The sequence below is a fragment of the Cupressus sempervirens genome, chromosome 6, assembly GCF_028749045.1.
Source record: "Cupressus sempervirens isolate cs-2001-9-10 chromosome 6, ASM2874904v1, whole genome shotgun sequence".
NCBI lineage: Eukaryota > Viridiplantae > Streptophyta > Pinopsida > Cupressales > Cupressaceae > Cupressus > Cupressus sempervirens.
The window spans coordinates 248,629,083-248,656,798 of NC_143123.1; the positions used below are offsets into that span (position 1 = coordinate 248,629,083).

General features: G+C 36.0%; 1 protein-coding gene across 11 annotated transcripts in view; it reads right to left on the minus strand.

Annotated features, from left to right (window-relative positions):
- Positions 1 to 27,716, minus strand: part of LOC149552173 (putative RNA-dependent RNA polymerase 5) — a 249,254-nt gene that overhangs the window by 112,320 nt on the left and 109,218 nt on the right. For all 11 annotated transcript variants that reach the window (XM_089787677.1, XM_089787673.1, XM_089787675.1 and 8 more), the window contains 2 exons: positions 21,274 to 21,422; positions 20,751 to 20,976 (listed from right to left, as the gene is read on the minus strand). In XM_089787677.1, coding sequence (XP_089643803.1) covers positions 20,751 to 20,976; positions 21,274 to 21,422 — 375 coding nt within the window. The remainder of the gene's footprint in view (positions 1 to 20,750; positions 20,977 to 21,273; positions 21,423 to 27,716) is intronic.

Sequence of the window (27,716 nt, forward strand, 5' to 3'; positions counted from 1 at the left end):
AATAGCACTTTATAACCCCATCACCGCATGAGAAACTGAAACTGTCCTTGACCTCCAAAAAAAGCTCCTTACTTGAGTGTTCAAAATTAGCTTTCCTACTTCCTCTCCTTGCATTTAGACGTTAATAACATTTAAAACTCTTATAATTTCCTTTAATTAATTAATAACATCAATGGTCTTATAATTACGACCACTTGACATATTAATTTTACAATCAAAGCTCATTTTATTATATTAATTTAATATAAACGTGTTTATCATTATATCTTATCATTTTCTATAAACACATTAATATTAAATAAATATTATAAAGGAAATTATTTATTTTTAATTCTTTTATTTATATTAATATAAATATGTTTTAATAATTAATGTTTTATTTGTTAATTTTAAAAAAAAACATATTAGTATTAATATAAATAGAAGGAAATTTAAAAATATAATTTTTTATTAATTTCATAAGTTTAAAGTGATTAATAAATATATCACTCATTTGATATACTATGAATTTAATCAAAAATAGAGTTTCAAAATGATAAAAATTGCCTAACTCCCATGCATGAAAACAAATAGAGTTTAAAGTTAAAATATAAATCCCCTAACTCCCAATAAGCATGGACACGAAATTTTCTTTAAAATGGCAATGGAAAGCATGAAATACGTCCAAGGCAAAAAAAAGGGGCAAATGATTTGCTTTGTCTTCATTTGTTCATTCACTTAGGCAAGAAATGAGGGTTTCTTAACCCTAGCCGCAGGAAGAGCTTGCTGAGTTGCTAGACTTTGCTGGTGCGATTTTTTTTTTCTGGGTGTTTTTGGACGCCATGCCTTGGATGTATTTCTGGCTGATTCTTGGTGTGGATTTTCTTGCTATAGATGTCATTTTCTTGGACTGTTGGACGGCTTCTTGTTTTGGCAGCGATTTATGTTGGTACTGGGCGGTTTGGACACCATTTATATTTGCTCCTTTGGCCTGCAGGTTTTCTTTGGTACTGTTGGAGGAGCCATTTTTAGCACGAGTTATTGCTTCCATGGACACCATTTCTTGCTGTGGTCGAATTTCTCCATGGCCAACTCTGTATATTTCATGTTGTGATAGAATTTCTTAAGGGCTGTTGGATTTAATCGAGTTTCATCTTTAGTCTTGCATATGGCTGCCATATTTATTTGCTCAAGGGTTTTCTCCATACTGACTTTGTGGTATGAGAAACCGGAACTATGAGCTTTATGGATTTATATCTGCTGTTGGCATTTGTTGGATCTTTGACTCCAGCGAATTTCTTGGTGAGTTCTCCTTTGCCAAAAATTTAAAATTGGTCTTCATGGTTAGCTTATTGGCTGAGGTTGCCAATCTCATGGACTTTTCTTGATATAAACCTGCTGTATATATTTGAATGTGATTCTTTCTCCCATACACTGTTGTGGCTAAATATTCCTTATTTGCTGTTTAAATTGGAGCTGTAAGTTATAAATAACTGGAAAGGTCTTTTTTGGATATTCTCATTGTTTCTTGGCTACTTGAAAACCCTTCTAGCTTATATATGTGATATATCCACTGGAATTTTAGCTTGCTTTTGCCATTGTACATGAAGGAACAGATGTAAAATCTATTTTCTCTGCATGATTTGAAGGTAAAGTTTTTTTTTATCTTGCTTTTTTTTTAAACACAAGCTTCCCAGCTTCACCAACTGCCTTGAGTGTATGTTCACCATCAGCAGTGATGTATTCAGAATATCTTTGTCCCCACTAGCAAATGCAAGTTTTCTCCTTCTATTTAGTCTTTGTATCAATTGTATCAGAAGAACAACACTTTCTTATGCCGGATCCTCTATCAAAAAACATTATACCTTACTCTCTTGCTTTCAAAATCTTTTGCTGATGTATCTACAAGATGATCTTCAACTGTTTCCCTACATAGATCTACAAGACATTCATCATGCATAGCTCCAACTTCTGATGTAATTTTGCCATGGTCTTGCTTCCACTGAAAGGATTCACAGCCAATATTTGTTGTGTCATTCTTTTCAATATTCTCTTCCAATACACCTGCAACTGTAGTATCCATTACCTTTGATTCTGTAACTTATGATGTATATCATTGCTTCAGCTAAAACATCCACATCTTTTCTGGTATATTCTGAAACTGCTGTCTGTATGTCTGAAGTGAGGCAAAACTGATATTGCTTGGATTCATAGGATGTAATTCATCCCTCTTTGTATCACATTGAAACTTTTCATAAATCTTCTCCATTAAAAAGTATAAACCACATGCTTTCATATAATCCAGCCTACAACAAATCTGCAATTTTGCTTGTTCGTTCCTTGTGAAACCATTGAAAATATTATATGCTTCCATGGACTGATCTGCCCTGATATGGCTGATTGTTTTGCTGTGACCTTATGTTATGCTGTTGTATACCTTGCGGCCTTGAAATTCCTTTAGCCTGTAGACTCAAACTCTAAATGTCCTCCATGATTTGATTGAAAGGTTTCATACTTGTATCTGCATGTACGTCCCTTTAACAATCTCTTCTTGTCTTCAGTCTCCCGCTATGGTTCAACTAGAAGGTCCCATACTTGTATTTTATGTATGCCCCCTCAATAGTGTCTCCATGTCTTTAGTTTTTGCCGCTACATGATTTGCCCAGAAGGTTTAACGCTTGTAGTTTATGCGTGTCCCTTCAATAGCCTCCTCAGCCCTTCAATCTTGGCCGCTACATGATTCAATCGAAAGGCTTCAAGCGTGTAATTTATGCAAGATCCTTCAACAACCTCAAACTTCTTACCTGTTTCTCCACATGGAACAAACTCATTAGTGTAAACATGTTTTTCTTTTCAGATCCCTTTCCTTCTTGTCTTTTAGCATAATTATCTGAATAACCACGTTGTATGAACAGTGGAGTATAGATGATAGGAAAGTTATCTATTGCTCAGTTCATATGAACTGACCCATTTCTTCTTTTATTTTTGCAAGTTTACTCCCAGACAGAGATGCAGGCTCAACCCTTCAACATCCAATGCAACAAACCTTCCATTCAGGCAATGGATGCCTTTCCTCTTATCTTGTCTTTTCAATACTTTTTTGTTCATACAATGTGTTTAATTCAAATATTATGTTAGAAGCTGAGAATGCTTGTGATATATAAATGCAATGTATTTAAGTACTGTGTAACACTTTCTACCTAATCAAAACAGTTTTTTTTTGGATATTTTAATATATAAAAATGTACTGTTTTGGTACTTGTATTCTGAATAAAAGTGATCAATTTTTTTGTTTACTGATTTCTGTACTTTACTTCTTGCATTCTTTTCATTCTATAATATGTACTCTCAGCCATTAAACATACTTAGTCAGCAAACTAAACACATTTAGTTCAGCATACAACATAGCAATTTAGGAGGTATGTTAAATTGGTAACACTTCATTCTAGGGTTTGCACATTTAAATATGACATGAATATTTACTAACCCTCATATTTCCTCCAGCGCCTTCTCCTTTTTTACAAATTACTGTATAATAATAAAAGTCTGCCACTATTATGGGTATCCTTAAAACATTTTCATTTGTGACTGAAACTGATCTTTTAAGGGTATTCTGGATTTTGCATTTGAAGGTCTGCTGTACCAGCATAGCTGTGATATCCATGACTGCCGTAATAATTTATTTTCCCCACAAACCCCCTTCATTCATTTGTCTCTTCTGGGTTTTCACTTTTTCTGAAGCCGTAACTTTTCCTGGCATGAGTGCATATTTGATTCTGTATTTCTTAATACCATTGTTTGCTGCTAGTAGAAGTAATAAAAGGCTTGAATTATCCTCTCTGAAATTCTTATTTTTCCCTTGACTGAAAACATATTCACTGATAATTAGCATTTCTCATAAGTAACTCTTCTTCAATTTGTAAGTAAATTGTAAGTATTTGAAATACACAAAAATGAAAGCGCGCTGTATATTCAAAAGGTTATAATGGCTGAAACTGTTAAATCTGAGAAAACTGAAACTAGAATTCTGTTGGAAAAATATCATAATCAGATTGAAGGTTTCTCTTGACATTTCATGGCTGAGTATTATTTGCCAGAATTTAATTTTGCTAGGACATGTTTGCATCTTTACTTGACTGTTATTAATCTCAGTTTCAAATCTGCTGTAGAATTAGCATCATGCTGTGATTGATGGAGCTGGATTTTATCTGTTGTACATTACCACACTTTTATTTTCTCAAAAACTGAATCATTGCTACAATCTCTGCTATATACTGTGTAACAGCAACAGCAATAAATGTGCATCTCATTATTCGTTCCTGAAGCATTTCTGATAGTTATCTTCTGAACATATTCTTCATCTTGTCAAACCTTTTCTTATTATTCAGCAATAACAATATACATGTACAGGCTTTTTACTTATCACAAAGGCTTCCCGTGTCTATCAGTTAGAATATTTCAGCATACTCAGATTCTTTTGTTCAAAGTATCATTCTTGTAGCATCTTTCTTTCTTTTGATATCACTCTTTGTGTCGCTTCATACCACATTTTTCCTCTTATCATTATCTGTGGCCACTGTATTACCCTATGCTCTCTTTCTCATATCCTGTAGCAAGTTACTTTCTTTTGCAAGGTTTCAAATCAAATAATAATTTGTCCCTTTTGTGCAATCTGCAATGTGATAATAAAACGTTTCATGCATGATGAATACATATCCCTTTAATATTATGTTTTTATGTTTTAATTGTCTTGATCAGCTTCGTAGGTTTATTTCTAAATGGTACACCAACCTCAATAACCCCTGTGGGAGCCTACTGTTATATCTACATACCCATTTAGAAATAGAACGTTGCACAGGAAACAAGCATGTTAGCAGTAAAGCATTTCAGTATGATAGGTTTCCTTCCTTGCTGATATATATTTTATTTTATGAAAATGAATGGCACGTTACGAAAATGAATGAGATGAATGAGATGCTTGCATTGCTTAGATCCACTGGATCTAACAAATTGCCTTATGAATGCAGAACTTGGATGCGTGGATGGAGCGTGGCTCGAGGTAAAATATGGATGGAGACGAATGGACAGAAGACTACCAGTCATAACAGGAATGACTAGTGCCCATGACTTTACTCTTTTGCTTTATTTTATGTCATTTACATTTGTAGAGTAGAATATATATTAGCAAGTAGGAGACTACTATCATGGTCACTTGTGTGAGAGAATTTTATTTCAGCATTCTTTTGTAAATATCAATTGTATATTTGAAATGAATAATACAAGGACATTTGTTATTTTTTGGCTCATAACGAACATGATTTGAATATGTATGAACTGGATAAAATGTAAAATGTTTATGAATCTATATGAAATTTTGCAATCAGAACTAAATTTCAGCATGTGTAGAAATTTAGTAACACTCATAATATCCATTATGGTATGTACAAGGGCATCACGTCACATGATGCCTACCATAAGGATGTGTTTAAGGCATATCCATGAATATTATGTCACATAATATCCACTATGAGTATCTCGGTAATATTATGGCTATCCATAGATATCATGTCTCATGATATCCACCATAATTTGGTATTACTTAAGAGATTTAACTATCATGCCATGTCCATGGTTATCAAATAAATCATGATAGTACAATCAAACATTGTAAAGTCATCACCCTACAATAATAAGCACAAACACATGTTCATCACTGAAAGATCGTCATCTCCCAGTGACTTTCACAGTGGCCCATGAAGTAATGAAGTCACACACATGATAAAAAAACAGTTTACACATTAAACATCTTTAGAATATAATAGTACAATAAATTACATTGCTGAGAGTCAATCTCAGATAACATTACATTTCTACTATACCCAGCTTACCTCTTAAGTATTCAACCTCTGTCTTGGAAAAAGGCTTGGTGAGAACGTATGTGCTTTGTTCACCTATACAAATTTATCTCAACTGGACAAAACTCGCTCCACAATGTCTCTAACTTAATGGTACGAAATTTCTATATGCTTTGATCTAACATGAAACACAAGATTCACTGAAAGTTTTAAACAAATCTAGTTATTATAGTGAATGATAGTAGGGTCCATGGATTGTCAAAACAATCCCAAAAGAAGTTTCCTAAGCCATACAGCTTCTCGATCTCCCAAGGATGTTACAATGTACTTGGCTTTTGTGGAACATTGTGCAACTGAAGATTGCTTCCTACGAAACTAGAAGATCATAGTTGATCCTAAGTTGAATCAACACCCTAAAGTACTTTTCCGATAAACAATATGTCTAGCACAATTAGAATCGATATATCCATGCAAATTTAGATCCAAATTATTATATTTTAGAACGTAGCCAATCGTGCCACGCAATTATCTATCTTGCAATATGCTTTGTTGCAACTAGATGTAATTGTCATGGCCAATACATGAACTAACTACATGCATTTACTACATAGAAAATATTAGGTCTAGTATTGACCAAGTACATTAAGGATCCACTCACTTGTCGCTAAAGCATGGAGCCTCTCAATTTTGAACTTGTTGTAGCTTCATTTCCATATTTGAGAAGACTCTTGATCTTCAATATCTATTTTGAGGATGGCCCTCTATGCTGAGCACTTTCTAGAGATCTATGATGGGGTTATTGTTCATCCTAGTTACCTATCTCGACGTTGGTGTCATGCTTTGTGTATCTCAATGGGGTCCTTCAAAGTTGGTTCTCACCGTCTTCGGGCTTAGATCAACCATCATATTGACAACAAAGAACAAATCTGTCAACTATGTACTTTAGCCGAGGACGAGATAGAGACTCACTTTATTTTCCATTGCCCTATCTTTTATGAGATCAGAGGAAGATTTCATTGTCTGTTTCGGGACTATTTTTCTCTTTCAGCTTTCTTCAGTTACAGTGACCAACGATGTCTCGCACTTTATCTTCAAGAGGCCACCTTGCTCCGCTATAGTACTTTACAGTCACTACTTCCTTCTCGGCATACCTCTAATCAGCTCATTACTGCCTTTTTTTCACCCTTATCCCCTTTAAGGGGTGTGAAAAGGCCGTCCAGTTCTACCAATCATTCCAAATCTGCCAGACCCCATAGCAATTTCTTTCGTCGGCAACACTCCTCAAAGAGCTCACAAAGACAGATCAGGGCTCATGTCCTCCCGCAGTCTTATCCTTCTGTGACTGATTTCTTTTCAACTATTAAGGACTCCTAAGACTTGCCTTGGCAGTTCTCTGCACTTTTGTTCTCTTTTCCTCTTATTGTTCTTGTTGTTTGTTTTCCTCGGACACCGTTTGGTGCTCCTGTTGTTGTCTGTTGAGCTGCTGTAAACTCTCAGTCCCATAGACCTTTTGTGGTCTTTTGTTCAACATTAATACTATTATCTTATCTTTCATGAATGTCTTTGGATCTTTTGAACGCAACATCTTTTTCAAAAATTACATCCTTGCTTAGCTCAATTAATATTTGTTTAGAGATATACATCCTGTGCGCTTTAGATGTTTCACAGTAGCAAACAAATATTCTATTTTTTCCTAAGGGTTCTAGTTTGGATCTCTTTTCTTCGGGTATGTGGATGTAAACAAGATAACCAAAGAGTCTCAAGTGGCTTATACCGCATTTTATCTTTGCAAATATTTCTTCAAAAGTTTAGTTATCCACAAACGAGTGAGGACATCTATTTCGAATATAGAAATCAGCACTAACGGCTTTGTTTTGCTACCGAAAAAGAAGTGAGGACATCTATTTTGAATATAGACAGCAGTACTAGCAGCTTCAACCCAAAAGAAGGTATGAAGGTTTTGCTCATGCATCATGGCTTTGGCTCCTTCTACAATTGTCCTATTTTTCCTTACTGTCACCCAATTTTGTTGATGGTTGAAAGGAACAGTAAGCTCGCTCTTAATCCCAACATTATCGCAAAAGGTTTTGAAATTATCAAAGATGTATTCCCTCTCCTCATCTGATCTTAGGGTTGTGATTCTTTTACCAGACACATTTTCTACTAGAGCCTTGAATTCCTTAAACCCCATAAGGACTTCATCAAACTCCTTACATTTCAAATCATTTATCCATGTTTTCCAAGAATAGTCATCTACAAAAAATAACCTAGTACAAAAGTCCTCCTAAAGAGGTTATCATCATAGGTCCACATAAATTTGAATGAATGAGTTCTAATACATCTTTAGATCTAATTTCACTACTATGAAAGGTGTCTTTGGTGTTCCTTTCCAAGGCACACCCTTTGCAAGTTCCTTCATGTTCTTGTTTTAGGTAAACATGTCAACATTTTCTCTCTTCAAGGTAGAGAAAGAAAGTGGAGATGCCCTAATCTTCTATGCCAAATCTCAAATGTATTAGAAGATTCATGATTTAAGGTTTGAGAAGGAGAAATGCAAAGTTTGTATAAGCATCCATGTGGAACTCTTATAGTGTGATCTTTCTTGATGTTTGAATTCTTGGGCCAAGCTAGAACTTTACCAGCCATGAAGGTAATTCGATATCCTTTGTCTTCACCAAATGAAATGAAAACCAAATTATGTCAGATACTTGGTACAATAAATACACCGTTCATTTGGAAAGAGATGCCTGATTTAAACTGTACGGTGCAAGTTCATATTCCTTTCACAAGGTAGTTGGAATTATCTCCAATGTTAACTTCCTCATCTGAATTTTCCACCAAGCTATCTAGGTGTTCTCTAAATTTTGTGATATGACAAGATGCTCCACTATTAATCACCCAAATGTAAGACTGGTAGATACATGACTCGATAGGGCAGAATAAAATATAAGTCTTTCAAAGTCCTTTACTGAGCTCACCTTACAAACTTCAGCAATAGAGGCTTGAGGTTTAGGCCTGTCTGAACAATTCTTCGCATAGTGACCATATTTGTCACATTTAAAACATTGTCATTTAGACATGTCCCTCCTCTTAGATGACCGCTTTCCACTTGAATCTTTGTCTTTCTTCCTTTTTAAATTTCCCCTCTGACTCTTCCTGTGTGAATGACATTGAATACTTGAATATCTTCATTAATGGAGTTTTGATCAATCCCTCTTGTGATCAACCTTGACTCTTCTTGCTTCTTGAATGCAATCAGTTTTAAAACGATCAAACTTACGAAGTTTAGTTCAAGCACTTATCCCTTGAATGAATGATTCCAAAGTTGTTGGGAGTCCACTGAGAGCCGACATGGTTAATTCCTTGCTATCAATTGTGTGGCCAATGGTGGTTGATCTCTTTAATTCTGTTATTCTTATGAAGTAAGATGTGATGGATCCTCTCCTGTTCATTTTCACATGGTGGAATTGTTGTTTTAGAGCAAGAGCCATGCTTGTATTATTTATTTCATACATGTTCTATAAGGTTGTAAACATGAGATATTTGGTATCTAAATTGGAGATGATTGGAACTATTTGATACTTTCCAGCATCCACTGATATCTTCATGCCTTCGTTATTGTTTCTCGTCCATCATTGTTTCTCTGTTTCTTTGTGAGGTATATATGTTTATGTTTCTACGAATGAATCTAAATCATTTCTTCAGAGCAAGCACTATCCTGAACTTGCAGGATACAAAGTTTGAAGCTCCTTCAAAACAATCCTAAAATCTGACGCCATTCAACATTTTGTAGAATGTAAAGAATTCAAAAATAATTTAATGGCCGTTTAGATGATCTCTGCTTATAAATCTGATTTCGATCTTCCTTAACTTAGCTTTGATACCATGTTAATGCTGGATCAGTTCTATATGCAGTGGTATTTTAACTTTAATCACTGTTTTGCAGGTGTATATGCAGATCAACAAATTATTGTTTGATATTCTTTGTTGATCACAATATCACAATAATAACTATTAGAGATATATGACTATCAAATTGATATCGATCTGCTACGATCCTAATGTTGATATCAATCTCAGATATGAAATGGCAATGTTAATTCCTCATGAATCAATATTACGATGTTGCTGAGATATGACAGTGAGTTGCTGCTGAATCTCAATCATGCACTAATACTTCACAAGATATCGATATCAGTTTTGATATTTATAATAAATTAGGAGACCTGTCTCCTAATTTATTACATTTCTCTATGTGAGACATGTTCTCACTAATCTGCCTGATAACAATTCTTCAGGATCTTAATCAGACTGATGTGTGCTGTAATTAACATCGATTCACATTATTGATAGCATTATTAATTATATTAACTCAGTCAGGCATATATATAGTTAATAATACACACACACACACATTAGTTAGCTTTGATTCTGGGAGGATAGAGAGGTCTATGAAAGGAACCTTCGATTCCTTCTCTTCTTCTTGTTCTTATTGGACCCCATTGAAGAGGATTGGCTCAAAAGGTTCTTCAAGGAGGAAGGCATTTTGCATGAACGGTCTCTGCATGCCGCCATAGAGGACATGCATGCAGCTTTTAGGGAAGAATAGTGGATGGCACTGTTTTAATTTTTTTGGGAACTTTCCATTCTATCACAAGTTTTTTGTTTTGATTTTTTGGGAACTTTCCGTTCTATAACAAGTTTTTTGTTTAAACTATTCGGGAACTTTCCGTTCTATCACAAGTCTTTTGTTTTAATTTTTCGGGAACTTTCCATTCTATCACTTCGTATATATCTTGATAAATTGTCAAAGAACAACATGAACTATATTTAGGGAGTATGTGAAGTTTGAACATATATATCTTTCCTTAACTTTGTGATAAATATTGTCAATAACAGCATGAACCTATTTTTAGGTACTGGGAATGCTTCAAAGCATAAGTTTCATAAAATTATCTGGGTGACATTAATTTTATTTTTTTGGAGAGATAATCATGTTATTTTAGTGTTTGTAAGCAAGCTCAGTATGAGTCATCTTTACTATTTAAAAGGTCGGATCTCTTCGACTTAAGTAGAAATCAGTTCCTAGGTATGCTTTAAAACTATTTTTTACAGAAGGTTATTTCTACAAGGATAAGTAGATTTGAAGAAAAAATGTTTTTGGGTTGTTTCAATTCAGACTTCAATTTTCCCTAAGAATCAAAATTTGTTTAAACCCTCTTTTAATTTTATTAATAGACCGTACAGTTCAATTCACATTTTATGCAAACAACAAAGTCTTGTATAAAATTCATCTTGTCTATGAATACTGTTGTAGCCATTTCCCACGAGAAGAGCAAATGGGGTGCATAGTGTCAGGAATATTAGTATTACAAAGCTCTTTCTTTTAATGGGACTACTTACTATATGTTTTTATGGAGTAAAATCTTTCAAAATGAGTGGTTGGCCGTTATTGGTTTGTCAGTTATAAAATATAGGCTCGTCCTGTGAGGGTATTCTTGTCGGAAGGCCATGACTGTATTAAAAGGATAAGCCCCCCAATAACAGAATCTGCTAAGCAGTAAAAAACTGTGGTATACTCATTCAGCTCTAAATTTTGATTCAGATTAAACTTTAAGGTTTAACCACAAAATATTGAAACTCTTAATTTTTTATGCTTGGCAGAGTCGTGCAATGAAAGCGGGAAAGTCAAGGATATTACTAATTAAATTTGATAAAAAGGTCTTTAGCTTTTGATCCCTCTCTGTGGATACTGGATATTGCTCGGATAATGTAAGGATCTAATAGATAGCTTTTATATTTGCAATCTCTCTAAAAGCTAGGATTTAAATTGATGCTCTAATACTCTGTCTAGTTTAATGAAAGGGTTGTTATGGTCATTGCTTGGCAGGTTTTCCAACACGGGATACTTCTCAGGACCAACTGTCAATTTGTTTTTCTATAAAAGGTTTCAGAGATTTCAAAAGACTATATAAAGGATATCAGGCAGAGGTTAATGTCTCTGCTGGACATAGAAATTATGTAATTTATCTACTAAGAGATCTATGTAACATTGCTTCTGAATGTATCTAAGAGATCTAATTACAAAATATGTATTTATTTATGAATTGTAAAAGGGGGTATGCCCTCTTCAAGTCCCCTTATATGGCATTTGTTTTTGTACAGGACTTTGGTCCGGGTTACACTGGGGGTTTTCTTAACCTCGTTCTTTTTCCCCTAGTGCCTGCACTTGAACGGGGTACATTGTAAATATTTCTGATAATGGGTACTTGCCTCTTATTGATCAAAAATATATATCTATATATCTATATATACACATACATAAAGATATATATATTATAAGACATATAGATGCATGATTATTATTGATCATGCATTATAATTATTATAGCAAATAATCAGGTCAGTATACAGAAGGATATAGATTAAATACTCAAGCCCAAGAGATCACTTATAAATCAGTTAGAGTAATCCGACCAAACTAAAATTCTCTAACATGCCACAGTAAATGCATACAGCTTAATGGAACTTCTCACTACAAGGCCCTTGAAAAGTTATTGAGCTTCCTTTTCAAGACATCAGCCCAACACTAAATGCTGCAGCTGCCAGTATGTGACGACCCTTACTCTAAGGGTTATCCAAATTGATATTTGGAAATTCGTTAAACACTCAGCATGCAACCATAAATGTGGGAAGATATGTTGTTTGAAACCATTTACCAAGTAAACAAATGAAACTAATGCAGTAAATACCAACAGAATTTAGAAAAATTGATTATTATCAGCATATAGAGATTGACTTGTACAACGCTAATTGAAATAGCAATTTTTCCAATGCTCCTACAACAAGCAGTGTAATTGTTCCTTCAATTTTCAATGTACCAAACTATAACTTTTTTCTCTTTATTTGAAAAAAAGAATATTGAAACCTGGATAAACATGAAACGGCTAACTTTGCTGGAGTTGTTAGTAGATAACGGATCCGAGCAACGCCCAATTTCTGCTACGAAATTCCAGTCGCATTTCATAATGCGTGTGGTCGTCGTTGGGAATGTCCAGACTGGAGTAGGCGGCCAAACTCTGCAATGACATCAGGAATTAACTCGAAACTTGGGAGTCCCTATCCTCGCAATGATGCCCTTGGAAATCCGTCGATAAAGACCCAAACTGTGGTCGGGACGAGCGCTGGTGTGGTTGCCGTCCTCAATAATATCATCGCTTGAGTCTTTTCCTTAAATCGCGTGGCAGATTATTTCCTGCTTGGCCCGAAACTCGCCTTAAATCCTCCGCAGGGAAACAATGCAGATCTCCGACCTTGTGATATTTACTGGGCTTCCAACAATGATGAAAATATCATGAGGAAGGACGCCTGACTTGGGAGACGCAAATTTTGCTTATTTGAGAATAAATCATTGCTTATAGTCTCCTCCAAATTAAACCCTCGAACCTGTGACCTGAATCGAATTTTCGTCTTTCCCTGGCTTCCTTTCGAATTTTTTTAATTCTACAATAATTTGATGGATGACAATTGATTCTCCTCAATCAATCGATAATGCAAGAGTTTCCCACTTGGCCTTAGGCCACAGATTTTTGCCTTGTCGAAGTGACTGCAATATCACTTCCAGACTGCAATAATTCGGATGATATTCCACATCCTCAAAATTGCTTACCCATGGAAGTTTTCATTTCCAAGGATAATTTGAGAATTTGCAGACCAAATGACTACAAATTGCTCTGACTGAAATAGAAGTTGAATCCACAAAACCGCTTGTCTCCAATGGGTACCCCCTGCCCTCTATTTATTTAACTTTCGAGAAGTCGATGGAAGCTTCTAGAACATCTTATTATAATAACTTATTATAATGCACTTTATTATTAATTAACTTTATAAAATTAAATAAATAACTTTATAAAGTTAAAAGTACAATCTCAATTTGACATTAGAACAAGTAGGCCCCACTTACTGGATTATAACTCTCCGGGAGCAAAAATGTAATCATCTGGCAACAGAATGACTCTCTTTCCAAAATCATTTGCCTACGAGAGTCAATGATAGGCGAATCCCCGGTAGAAGTTATGTCGCTAGAAAGGGGACATGACAGTCCGCCCTTCCTGAAATTGCTTGTCCTCAAGCAATCTCAAAGCTGGATGCTGCAAAATTGTTTCATTTTCCCAAGTGGCATCTTCAACTGGTAGATCTTTCCATTTAACCAAATATTCTCTGATTGCCCTTCTGCGGAGTTGTTTTTCCCTGCTTTCCAAAATGAATTCCGGCACTAAAATCAATTTCCCTTCATCATCCAAGGGAGGTAATACCATGGAGGGTACCACATTTTGTCCCAACGCCTTTTTGAGACGCGACACATGGAACACATATATACACTTTGCTATCCGCAGGAAGCTCAAGTTCATAAGCCAATTCCCCTATTCGCCTGGTGATCCTGAAAGGCCCATAATACCTAGGTCTAAGCTTTTCTGACCCACCCTTTTTGAGAGTAGATTGCCGATAAGGCTGAAGCATGAGGTAAACCATGTCATCAACCTCAAAGCTTCTCTCAGTTCTCTTTTGATCTGCATACTGCTTATACTGATCCTGTGCCCGAGCTATGTTATCCCAAAGAGTGCTAATAATGTCTTTACTCTCTTGAATCAAATCCCCGCACGTGGAACCTGGACATCACCCATCAGCAAGTCAATAAAGCTTGGTGCATCATACCCATATAATGCTCGGAAAGGTGTCATCTGAATTGACATGTGAAAAGTGGTATTGTAACAATATTCACACAAGTAAATCCATCTTACCCATGCCTTCTGTTGATCAACCACGTAATTTCTTAAGTAGCCTTCCACCCACTTGTTCACTATTTCCGTCTGTCCATCAGTCTGCGGGTGATAACTAGTACTGGGGGTGAGCTCAGAGCCACATAGTCGGAACACCTCCTGCCAAAAATGACTCAAGAATCTACTATCCCTGTCACTGACAACACTACGGGGTATCCCATGTAATCTGAAAACCTCTCTGAAGAATACCTCAGCTACCTATACTGTTGTATAAGTAGTGGTGATGGGAAAGAAGTGAGCATATTTCGTTAGTCTATCCACCACCACATAAATGCAATTGCGTCCCTAAGCCTTGGGCAACCCTATAATGAAATCCATGGATATGCATTCCCACTTTTGTTTAGGGATGGGAAGTGGCTGTAGGAGTCCTGCTGGGAAGGTGTGCTCCTGTTTATTCTGTTGACAAACAGGACACTCACGAACATACTGCAATACATCCTTCTTGAGTCCTTTCCATGTAAACCGTTCCCGCACCTGTCTATATGTTTTAAAGTACCCAGGATGACCAGCTATGGGTGAATCATGAAGAGCCCGCATAATAGACTGTTTCAACTTCGATCCTGGGACTAAAAAGATCCTGCTCTTGTAAATGATCAAGTCATCTACAAGTGAATACCTGGTGTCAACAATTGTCCCATCAACTATCCCAGATGCCCAAGAGTCTCTAGCGTATTCTGCAACAATCAAATGCTTCCAATCTTCAGAGATCTCAACCATCGCACTAAGATGTGGCCTGCGTAACAAGGCGTCTGCTACAACATTCTGAGTGCCCTTAACGTATGATATATCAAAGTCGTATGCTTGTAGCTTACTCACCCATTTCTGTTGTCTATCATTGAGATCTCTCTGTCCAAGGAAATGTCTTAAACTGTTGTGGTCAGTTTTTATACAAAACTTACCTCCTATTAGATACTGCCTGAATTTAGCTAATGCGTGCATGATAGCTAACATCTCCTTATCGTAAATGCTGAATGATCTTTCTGGCCCACGGAGTTTCCTGCTCTCATATGCAATAGGGTGTTTGTCCTGCATCAAAACAGCCCCAATACCATCTCCTGAGGCGTCACACTAAAGTTCAAATGGCTTTCAGAAATCGGGCAATGCTAGTATCGGGCATGAAGTCATGATCTCCTTAAATCTGTCAAAACAAGCCTGTGCCTTTGCTGTCCAAACAAAAGCTCCTTTTTTGAGCAAATTTGTCATGGGAGCCGCATGTCGCGAATATCCGCAAACAAATCTGCGATAAAAGCCACATAAACCAAGAAATCCCCTCAGCTGGGTCAGGTTCTCAGGAATAAGCCACTCCACAATAGCACGAATCTTATCAAGATCCATCCGTACTCCTTCTCTACTGATAATATGTCCTAAGTATAATAACTCGGTCATTCCCAAATCACATTTAGACTCTTTGGCATACAAGGACTCTGCCTACAAAGTATTCAGTATTGTCTCTAAATGCTCTATATGCTCATGCCATGTCTGACTATATACCAATATATCATCAAAGAAAACCAACACAAACTTCCTCAGCTGATGATGGAAGACCTTATTCATGGTGGATTGGAAAGTAGCTGGTGCATTGGTCAACCCGAATGGCATCACTACAAACTCAAAGTGTCCACAATGACATCTGAAGGCAGTCTTCTCTATGTCTTGTTCTCTGACTCTAATCTAGTGGTAACCGGATCTCAAGTCTATCTTACTAAAATAGCATGCCCCATGTAGTTCATCTATCAGCTCATCAATCCGTGGAATAGGATATCTATTCTTAATGGTCTTCTTATTCAGCATTCTGTAATCAATGCACATCCGAAGAGAACCATCTTTCTTCTTTACTAAAACTACTGAAGAAGCAAAAGGAGACTTACTAGGTCTAATGTGTCCCATTGCGAGAAGCTCCTTGATGGTTTTTTCTATTTCATCTTTGAGCCTCTTTGGATGCCTGTATGGAGTAATCATAACTGGTTTAGAACCCTCTTCTAATTCGATGATTTGCTCAATCCCTCTATCAGGTGTACCAGGTGGAATATCGCTGAATACCTTACTATACTTTTCCCTCAATATCTGGATGTCTGGATGATATTCTGTCTTTTGTTGTTCCTCCTTTGTGGGCATGAGAGTACACATGGCTGCCCATTCAATATCATTATGCCTCACCAATCTTTCCAATCGCCTGAGAGAAATGGTTCGGATGTCACTATTCCTGATAGCTCTCAACACATGTTGCTTCCCATCTACCTCAAACTTGATCTCCATGTCCTTGAGGCGAAAAGTGACTTCACCCAATAAACTTAACCATGTCATACCCAAAACGATATCCAAGTCGCCCATACTGACCACATGGTAATCTGCTTTAAAATCATAATTATTCAAACGTAAGGGCATGTCTCTAACCATTCTATTACACTTAACAGTGTATCCATCGGCAACCTGTACTCGGAGACCCTCAAACTCCTTTGTCTTAATTCCACGGCGCTCAACCAGACGTGCATCAATGAAGTTGTGTGTAGCACCTGTATCAACCAATGTGATCACCTTCTTTCCTGCTAGAACACCACGTAACCTAAAAGATCCCTCCTGCTGAATACTAGACAAACGCCCCTGCTGTAAATGTAACTCAATTTCTTCCTTTTGCTCTAAATTTCCTGTTTCTTCTTCAAGTTTTGATCTACTATGGTCATCCTCATTTGCCGTACTGTCGAAATCTGACCCTTCGTAATATGCCCACATAACTCTATTGGCCTTTCCCTTAGGTCTCAAAGGACAATCATGGTCCCTGTCATATGGGCCTTTGCAATAGAAGCATAGTTTCTTCCTGCGCAAGTCGTTTAATGCTTCTGCATCTAGGGGTGTAGTAGATTTTCCTTTGGTATCAATGCTCTTCCCTTTATTCTTATCAGACTTCTTAGTGTCTCTGAAAGAAGTAGTACTCTTGGAAGTGAACTTGCTAGCAGGTGTTGTAAGCTCCATACTTCGAGCTTTCCTCATAGCCTCCTAAAGTGTTGGTGGATCAAATGCCTTAATCCACCCCTTGAGGGGTTCAGACAATCCTTCTGTGAATAAGATAACCAACTGTCTCTCAGATACATCTTGTACCATAACCGACAACTTCTGAAATTCACTGATATAAACCTCCAAATTGCCTAACTGTCTCAGCTGTGCGAGGTCACGAAAATAAATCTCTGGATCCTTCTTATCAAAACGCTCAACCAATCTATCCACAAAGTCTTGGTAGGATGTCACCTGATTGTGCTGCAAAGTAACCATCCCATGTGACCACCAATCATGAGTTGCGCCTTCCAAATGCAAGGTGGCGTACCTGATGGCATCTATCTCAGACATAGGCCTTAATGCTAGGAAAGTGTCCAACTTATGAATCCATGCCTGTGTTGTCATCTGACCACTACCATCGAAAGATGGTAAAGTGAGTTTGCTAGCAGCTCGCTGCAACTCACTATCATGACCTCCTCTAAACCTCCTATTCTGACGGCTACTCCTCATATGCTCTCTCCTTTGGTTAAGATAGCGATCAAAGTTCAATAGTTCACACACATGTGGTGGTAATGCCTGCCATTCTGCAGTAGCAGCTCTGAGATCATCCTGAAAATCATCCGGCAAATCGTCTTCTCCTATTTCCCGAACCTCCTCCCTTAGGAAGGTGGGACGGGTAGGCCTATTTGTTGTCCATGATTTGCGCCTAGGAGCACCTTGTGAGCCCGCCACACTTCTATTATCATGATCAGGTGTACTTCTACCTTGTTCCTGAACCCTGGGCTGAACAACTCTCTCCATTATGCTAGTCAAAGTTTGTAGTGACTGAGCTATTTCTTGCTGTCCGGTCGTCATGATTCTGTAAAACTCTCTGGTTTCATCATCATCCATTCTGGGAAATCTAGGTGGACTCTGTGACTGTCTCTCACCCATATCTTTGAATTTCTGTTCGCCCTTAAGTGTTGCTCTTCTGTGGATATAATATCGGGAATAAGGTTGCATAAGATGTTCTACCCAACAGGATGGCAGGAACAGTGCTGTAATACCACTGTGACGACCCTTACTCTAAGGGTTATCCAAATTGATTTTTGGAAATTCGTTAAACACTCAGCATGCAACCATAAATGTGGGAAGATATGTTGTTTGAAACCATTTACCAAGTAAACGAATGAAACTAATGCAGTAAATACCAATAGAATTTAGAAAAATTGATTATTATCAGCATATAGAGATTGACTTGTACAATGCTAATTGAAATAGCAATTTTTCTAATGCTCCTACAACAAGCAGTGTAATTGTTCCTTCAATTTTCAATGTACCAAACTATAACTTTTTTCTCTTTATTTAAAAAAAAGAATATTGAAACCTAGATAACCATGAAACGGCTAACTTTGCTCGAGTTGTTAGTAGATAAAGGATCCGAGCAACGCCTAGTTTCTGCTAAGAAAATTCCAGTCGCATTTCATAATGCATGTGGTCGTCGTTGGGAATGTCCAGACTGGAGTAGGCGGCCAAACTCTGCAATGACATCAGGAATTAACTCAAAACTTGGGAGTCCCTATCCTCGCAATGATGCCCTTGGAAATCCGTCGATAAAGACCCAGACTGTGGTCGGGACGAGCGCTGGTGTGGTTGTCATCCTCAATAATATAATCGCTTGAGTCTTTTCCTTAAATCGCGTGGCAGATTATTTCCTGCCTGGCCCGAAACTCGCCTTAAATCCTCCGCAAGGAAACAATGCAAATCTCCGACCCTGTGATATTTACTGGGCTTCCAGCAATGATGAAAATATCACGAGGAAGGACGCCTGGCTCGAGAGATGCAAATTTTGCTTATTTGAGAATAAATCGTTGCTTATAGTCTCCTCCAAATTAAACCCTCGAACCTGTGACCTGAATCGAATTTTCGTCTCTCCCTGGCTTCCTTTCGAATTTTTTTAATTCTGCAATAATTTGATGGATGACAATTGATTCTCCTCAATCAATCAATAATGCAAGAGTTTCCCACTTGGCCTTAGGCCACAGATTTCTGCCCTGTCGAAGTGACTGCAATATCACTTCCAGACTGCAATAATTCGGATGATATTCCATAGCCTCAAAATTGCTTACCCATGGAAGCTTTCGTTTCCAAGGATAATTTGAGAATTTGCAGACCAAATGACTACAAATTGCTCTGACTGAAATAGAAGTCGAATCCACAAAACCGCTTGTCTCCAATGGGTACCCCCTGCCCTCTATTTATTTACTTTTTGAGAAGTCGCTGGAAGCTTCTAGAACATCTTGTTATAATAACTTATTATAATGCACTTTATTATTAATTAACTTTATAAAATTAAATAAATAACTTTATAAAGTTAAAAGTACAATCTCAATTCGACATTAGAACAAGTAGGCCCCACTTACTAGATTATAACTCTCCGAGAGCAAGAATGTAATCATCTGGCAACAGAATGACTCTCTTTCCAAAATCATTTTCCTACGAGAGTCAATGATAGGCAAATCTCCGGTAGAAGTTATGTCGCTAGAAAGGGGACATGACACAGTAACACCATTACTATCTCCACCACCTTGTTTGCTACATTTGTACCTAATTAGATACTGATTACCGAAGCATAAAATAAAACAGAGAACAAAGCTAGTCATCACCTTGATGTGCTTGCACATGTGGTAAACAAGAAGAAACAAACGGAAAAAGTCTCTCTGGTCAAGGAGCAAGACGACCAAGGAATTAGGATTATTTTGGATATACATTCATTTCATGTGCACCAGCAACACCAGGGCCATGAATGCTTTTTCAATCTTTCAGCAACATGTTCAATAGCTGTGTCTTCAGTGTTAAATGCAGTGTGGATAATATAGCTTCTCTACATAATTATGTACAACTCCCATGCCTCATTGTATGGTTCTATGGCTCAGCATTTCACTAGATGTTGCAATTGTTTTACCATTTCCATGAAATATTTATTTAATACAAAATTGTTCTCATTGATCAAAAGGAAAAATTGTTAAAAATAGAAATTAAACACAAAAAAAAACTACTGCTTTTCTTATGCCATACATATTGTAAAATTGGATCAAAAACTTACAGAATTATACAAACTTCATTTCTCTTTAATTGTCCTGTGGGATCAGCTGTACCCATCAAATAAAAGGATTCATCAATAGGAACCTTCCCTTCCTTTAATGTTTTGATTTCCTCTAGCATACATTGCCTCAGTTTATATTGTAATAATGGTTCATCAAGTGGAATTCCACATGATAACATTCTGAGCACAGTATAATCTTCATCTAGATATCTGCATTCCTTTATAACTACAGAATAAAAAGATCATCAATAATTAGACAGAATATACATTAGAATCATTATCACATTTTAAGAGATTGCAAATCATTCGTTGAAAAAATTTACTACTACTGTTTGGATGAAAATAGAAACCCAAGATTCTCTTATCTGGACACACATACAAAGGGATTTTGTCTTTTCTATCCAAACTAGATGGCAGTTTGAAATATAAACATATAGAAACACATAGTGAACTCACAAGATCTGAAACGTAAACAACCTTCACCATAGAAAAAAAAATAAACATATTAAATAGCCCAAAAAACCTTTAAATGCTGTTGTTCTATCACTGAGCTTATTTTGTATGCGATCAAAAGCTTCATACACAAGTCCAACAAAGATTTCATCTGGAACCCCACCATAACTCAGCAATGCAATCAAATAGCGTGAAAGCAATGACCTTTTTGGCTTGCAGCTGTCACAATGACACCAAAATAATATGATCTCAGTTAGTATAATTGTGCTTTAATCTCATTATTTTCAAATGAGAGTGTATACACCCTGTCAACTGTATTGTGTGCCACCACATTAAGAAAACGATACAACGTGCATGCTTCACCTTCTCATAGTTACAAGACGTAACACATTGTAAACTCCATCATATTCTATTTTATAAACAAAAAGATAGACATACAAAGCATCCCAGAAAAAATGTAGACGAGGATCAAGAAGAGGAAACATAAGAAAGATAGCATGATAAGAAGAAAAACAAGTATACTAAACATCTTGATAACGAGCTTACATTTCTGATCCAATTAGCTTCAACAAAACACCAATGTGCTCCCATGACATGTTTGCAAGTCTTATGTTTCAATGCAGCTTACCAAGACACTCTGCTGTAACATTTATGATAATACAACTGGGAAGAATTTAATTTGATGAATCGGACAAGAATTTCTTCCCATTTTAACAATATGAATATTAGGACAATCAAAGAATTTAATTTGATGAATCAGACAAGAATTTCTTCCCATTTTAACAATATGAATATTAGGACAATCAAAAATATCTATCTGAAGAACTTACTATAACTATGATATGACTCAATAATAAGACTTCAACTTCTCTTACAGAGAAATAAAGTGATTTAGGTTTGTAGCAATAAGTTGTAAAAATTTAACAAACTGGTTAGCAAGGCACAATTGTGAATTTTGTAGCTCCAACTAATTAGAACATCTATTCATTCTTTATAGTAACATGGAAGACATTAACAAACACAATAAAAGTTGACCACCAGGAGAATTATTTCAAAACCACTCTTTTTATTTCAAGCTGGCATCAGAATTGTATTTATATAACTCTTGTAAGCATGATACTTTTTTATTTGTTCAGTATCTACCATAATCCAGACTTACAATAATTCTCTGGAGTCACCCAGACTCATCAAGTCCAAAGGCATGCCAACCCTAGCAAGGCCCAAGGACCTGGACTCTATGTCTGGGTGAATCTAGCAATACCGGACAAGTCTTGTAAGCCACACTTGGATAGGACTTGGAGAAAAAAAAGGATTAAAAAGCAATTGTAAAGCATTTAGCTGGCATTTTAATTACTTTTTTCAATCAAAACATGCAACCTTACATTGGTTGTTTGGTTGATGACATGGCCATTTAGGATTCCCCCCATATTTGTTTCAAAGTCAATCTCATTCTCCTCAGTAGAATACACACATGAAATATAACATTTAAGTATGTGACATATACATTTATACTTTTAAGTTATATTTCATGCATATATTGGCAGATTTTTGAGAGTTTGTCAAGATAAAAGTTCTAGGGGTTTTTATTTTCTACCATAAATCATTCTTTTCTAAACAAGGAATGTGATTGTCAGAGCTATCAACTTAAGGATTGGGAGGACTAGAGATGACCTTTCGACCAGTCCTCTAAATAGGCGTAGCCATTCTGAGGGATCTGCAATATGGGGTGATATCATCGTGTCTTGTCTCTAACTAGGGACGTTGATTTCTCCAAGTCAGGGCATAGTCACAGTCAGCAGATATAACTATCTGAGTTGGGACTAAAGCTTAAGCTCTCTATCGTTGAGTTTGAAGCCAAAACTAGTGGAGCTAGGCAATTTAGTGCATCCTGAAAGGTCTAGGAGTGTTGGCTACGAATTACTTCCACATCCACTTGGTACATGTATTACAAATTCTTTATCTCAGAAATTCCATTTTGGTCATTCAAATCATTCACTTTGGAGTGAACAATAAAAATTAGTTGGGCATTTATAAATCCTTAAGTCTAGAAATCTATATATTATTATCGATTGCTAAGTTTCCTAATAGAGGGATCTTAAAATAATGATTTTAATTCCTGTGGTTAACTCTGGAAAAGAATTTCCTGGTCTCGATGAATCATATATTAATCTTTATTAGCTAAGACTCATTATGTTTCCTCCATGAAACTGAATCAGGAACACACTTAAACCAAATGAATTATTGGAGGGAGATAAAAACTTTGAGCTGAAGGAAATTTGTGGAATGCTATCTGATCTACAAGTGTTAGTGCTCAAAGCGCAAGTGGTAGTCATAGAGTTATCAATGAAGAACTGTTTTTGAAAGGTGAAGATATAACACAAGTGTACCACAAGAATTCTGAATTTTACAACAGCAGTTTTGTGACTTTACGTTATCATAAGGTAACAACATTTTCACATAGTTACACCACCCTAAGTATGGGGGGACGTCAGAACAGGGGTACAGGTTTCAAGATGGGGAGACAGAGGTACCTCAATTTGGGGATGGCAGGGAAAGGACGGCAGGGATGGGAAGGGGGTGTATATTCTATATACTATACATGTGGTACTTAAAAATGCTAGCTATAAAAAGATCCATAAGAAGATGAGACATATAGATGTAAAATGCTTATCTGCTAAAATTTTAACACTTAAAATTGCATTGAACATTGAACAATAAATATTAAAATTTTAACTATTCGAATTAGCAAATACAAGAGTTCTAACTTCTATTATGTAAATATTCAAGTACTCATAGATATCAAATGTATGAGTATCTCAGCATATAGATGATTGCATTGAGCAGCATAATATTATATTCAGTATGATATTCAGTTCGACCAATATGATATTAAAAATATGTTTTTATTAAAAAAAAATTATTTTATTTTTTTTCGAACAGGGGAAGCTTGACAGTCACTTGGAGGGATCGAGGGACATGTTCTCGTTCCATTGTCCCGTCAACGTATGTCAGAACGTCCCTCTGTCTCCACCTGAACAGCAGCAGACAAGTGGTACTACTGGAGACATCAGAACAATGTCCACCCGTCCCCACTGATTCCCTGTCTTGGAGACAGTGGTGTTTTCTTTTTCTTTTTTTAATCTTTTTTCTTTTTTTTGGGGGGGGTGACATGTCCTCATGTTACACTGCTTTTTCACATGACGGTGATGATAGGAAGTGTTATTCTAGTTCTGAAGTTTCTCTTGATGGTGATCATTTCATGGTGGACATGTTGGTTTGGTTGGTGACACTTGTAGTAAATCAGAGACCAAAGAGTTATATTTAAGGAGTAGTGCAGGCAACTATAATTCATCTTTCAATTGTTCACTGGTTTCTTATCATGTAGCAGTTGTTTATTTGCCGGTTGACGATTTAATCTTCATAGCTAGTTTAATTTTGTATGGTTGTAATAGACGGGTTTCAATTGTACTTGTACATGTGACCTTGTCTACAATAACTAGTGAAGTACATGGGAGTTTGTCGAGATCTGACTTCCTGTATGTTATTGCACATGAGATGGATATCTACCCTATAAATGGGTACGATGACACCATAAACACCATTCTTGTGGCTAGCCTAAGTTATAGCAGCAACATTTGGAGTTGTTTTTGGCATCTTTTGGACGGACTTTTTATTCACGTGGACCTTATAGAAATATGGTGAAATGATAGACATTTATTTCTACTCTCATGGTCAAATGGACAAATTAGTTTGTGATCTAGTTGTAAACAAGATCAGTGTTTTTGTTCTTATGGATTATGTGGAGTTAGTTCACAGCTTGAGCAGCAGTGTTGTTATTTTCAAAGTGGCACAGAGAATTGGTGAAGTAGTACTTTTGAGATTGACATGAGATCCTGGTATGTCATTATGCAGATTCATGATTGGTCGAGGAAAAGCAACCTCTAAGGCAAGAGTACTAATGTCCATTTTTTCAGGAATATTACAAGTCAATCAAATAATTAACTTTTAAAGTTGTCAAATCATGTCAAATTAAATAGTAATACAGTAATAAAATAGATTTGTTGGATCTAAATGCAAATTAGTAAAGTCATTTTAATTTTAAAAAGGGCAATAATAAAGAGACACTGTCACGAACCACCTTTCATGCATGAGCCAATATAGATGCTTCACAAAATTATATAATGTATGGTTAATCAATTAGTTATCCATTACAGTATAGTAATAACAATATCCAATTTATTGGTTTTCTTTGAAATTAATTATTAGCAATCAATTTTATATATATATATATAGATTTAAAAAATTAGTGTTATTAATATATAATTATCTTCAATAATAATGATATAATTGTTAAATTGAATTAATTAATATTATTAATCTATCAATAATGAGTGATAATTATCAGTGACAATTACTATAAGCATTTTTTATTGACTAAGCCTTCCTTAGTCGATACAATTAACACCCATAACCAAAGCACCTGAAAAACCTTAGAACATTCTGCGAACAGTCATTTAATCCCTACATGACAAAATGATTGACAACGGTGACTAAGACTAAAGTAGATAACACCAAAATGACATGGCGATAATGCCAAAGATGACATGGCAGTTGCGGTCATTACAACAGGACCAAACCAAACAATGTTGGCAATCTCAATGAGACATTAATTGTAAATAGGCACACACGCTGGTTTCACAAGTATGAATACGAGCCATTGCTAGAGCAAATGAGCACCGTGAAAACATGTAACAAATCTGAATTCAAGAGCGACCTTTCTCTGCAGATTAGAAACAGCGAAAGAACACAAGAAGAGTTGAATTCACCCCCGAGGTGGTATATTTACATCAATCCTTATTTATAGATTTTGATGCTTAATAAATACAAACTCACCTTAGATGTATATCTAAAAAATTAAAATTCAATAGCAGCACAGTAATATTGTACGCTAATAATATAATTTAATACAAGACAAACTCTTTATTCTAGTTTATGTTTTCTAACTACCAATCTCAGATCTGATTACTCAATATATTGATAAGTAGGAGATAATTTCCACAGCTAGTCAAATTGTGATATGAATATCAGGATTTAACTGTGTGATTTTGAGTCAAACTCGATGACTCAATATATGTTTTTGCTAAAAACAAGATTTATAATATTGATAATTATAAAGGACATTTAAATATAATACCACTAGTTCAATACAAATAAGAAATTTAAGGAATAATGTCAGCAAATAATAAATCAAGGAAATTTATTTGTAGATTAATACATAAAATATTGATTTCAATATAATAAATATATTCGTACATTGGGGATAGGAGAAATCTTGTATTTTTCCATATCCATAATAAAGAGGGAGTTTAAAGGTGGAGTAATTTGGGCACAATGAATAGAAGATTCTCAAAACGGGTTTTCTTCATGAGGGAGCCTCTTGGAGTTTGTTTCCACCAGAGCACGGTAATTCTACCATTCGTTATGAAACATGGGACAACCAAGAAAGGATTGTCTATCAAACAATCTAGTGATGACTTTATGAAATAATTAATAATTATTTGTTTAATAAATGAATATATCCCTCACTTTCCATCTTAACCCCCATAATGGAACAAGTTTGAGAAAGGGTCATTACAAATGGTATCAAAGCATAATCCTTCCATCCTCTGAGTAGAAGCTTATGCAAACCTACGGGAGAAGAACAAACAGAACCACCATGAACGACTAAGCAAACGAAATAAGATCCTATATGGAACAAACAAACCAAACTCTAATTAGTCAAATGGAAAAATCAAACCAAGCACTTCTCCAAGCACTACAAAATATGGGGAATTCAATTAATAATTTGAAAGGTCACCATACCCATACAAGGGACACTAGCTCAAACCACTCAGAAAACAATAATGTTATTGATTAATCGGCAAACTTCATAATGATCAGGAACTTATGTTTATCATGCCTTGTATCGGGTGTCAATACATATCATGCCTTGTTATTGTTATTGGGTGTTAAGTCTTATCGTGCCTTGATTTGTTATCGTGCACTAACTTATGCAGAGTTCAGTTATTATTTAAACTAACATGCCTCCGAAGAGGACATGACTCTTCGGAGTCATGTCTTTCACCCTTATATATATGTGCATAAGCTGCCACAGGGAAAGCATCATTCACATGGCATCCGAGTACCTGCAGTCAGCGATAATATTATCTAAGCATCATTTTTGTTATCACCACTGTTTCATTTGATATACAACACTTCAGTTTTTGAGTAACTATTGAAGGAGAAGGATAAACAAATATCTTATTGAAATCGCCTGTGAAAGATAAGTAAATATATTACTGAGATCTCTACCAGAGAAAAGCAAATATATTCTGCATTGTTAAAGTAAGATATTATCTGCAAGCATTTATTTGTAATTGTTTTATCTATCAGAGATCCACAATAATTAACATGGTATCAAAGCTATACTGATAGGAAAACTTTTACAAAAATACTCATTATAATCTAGATTTC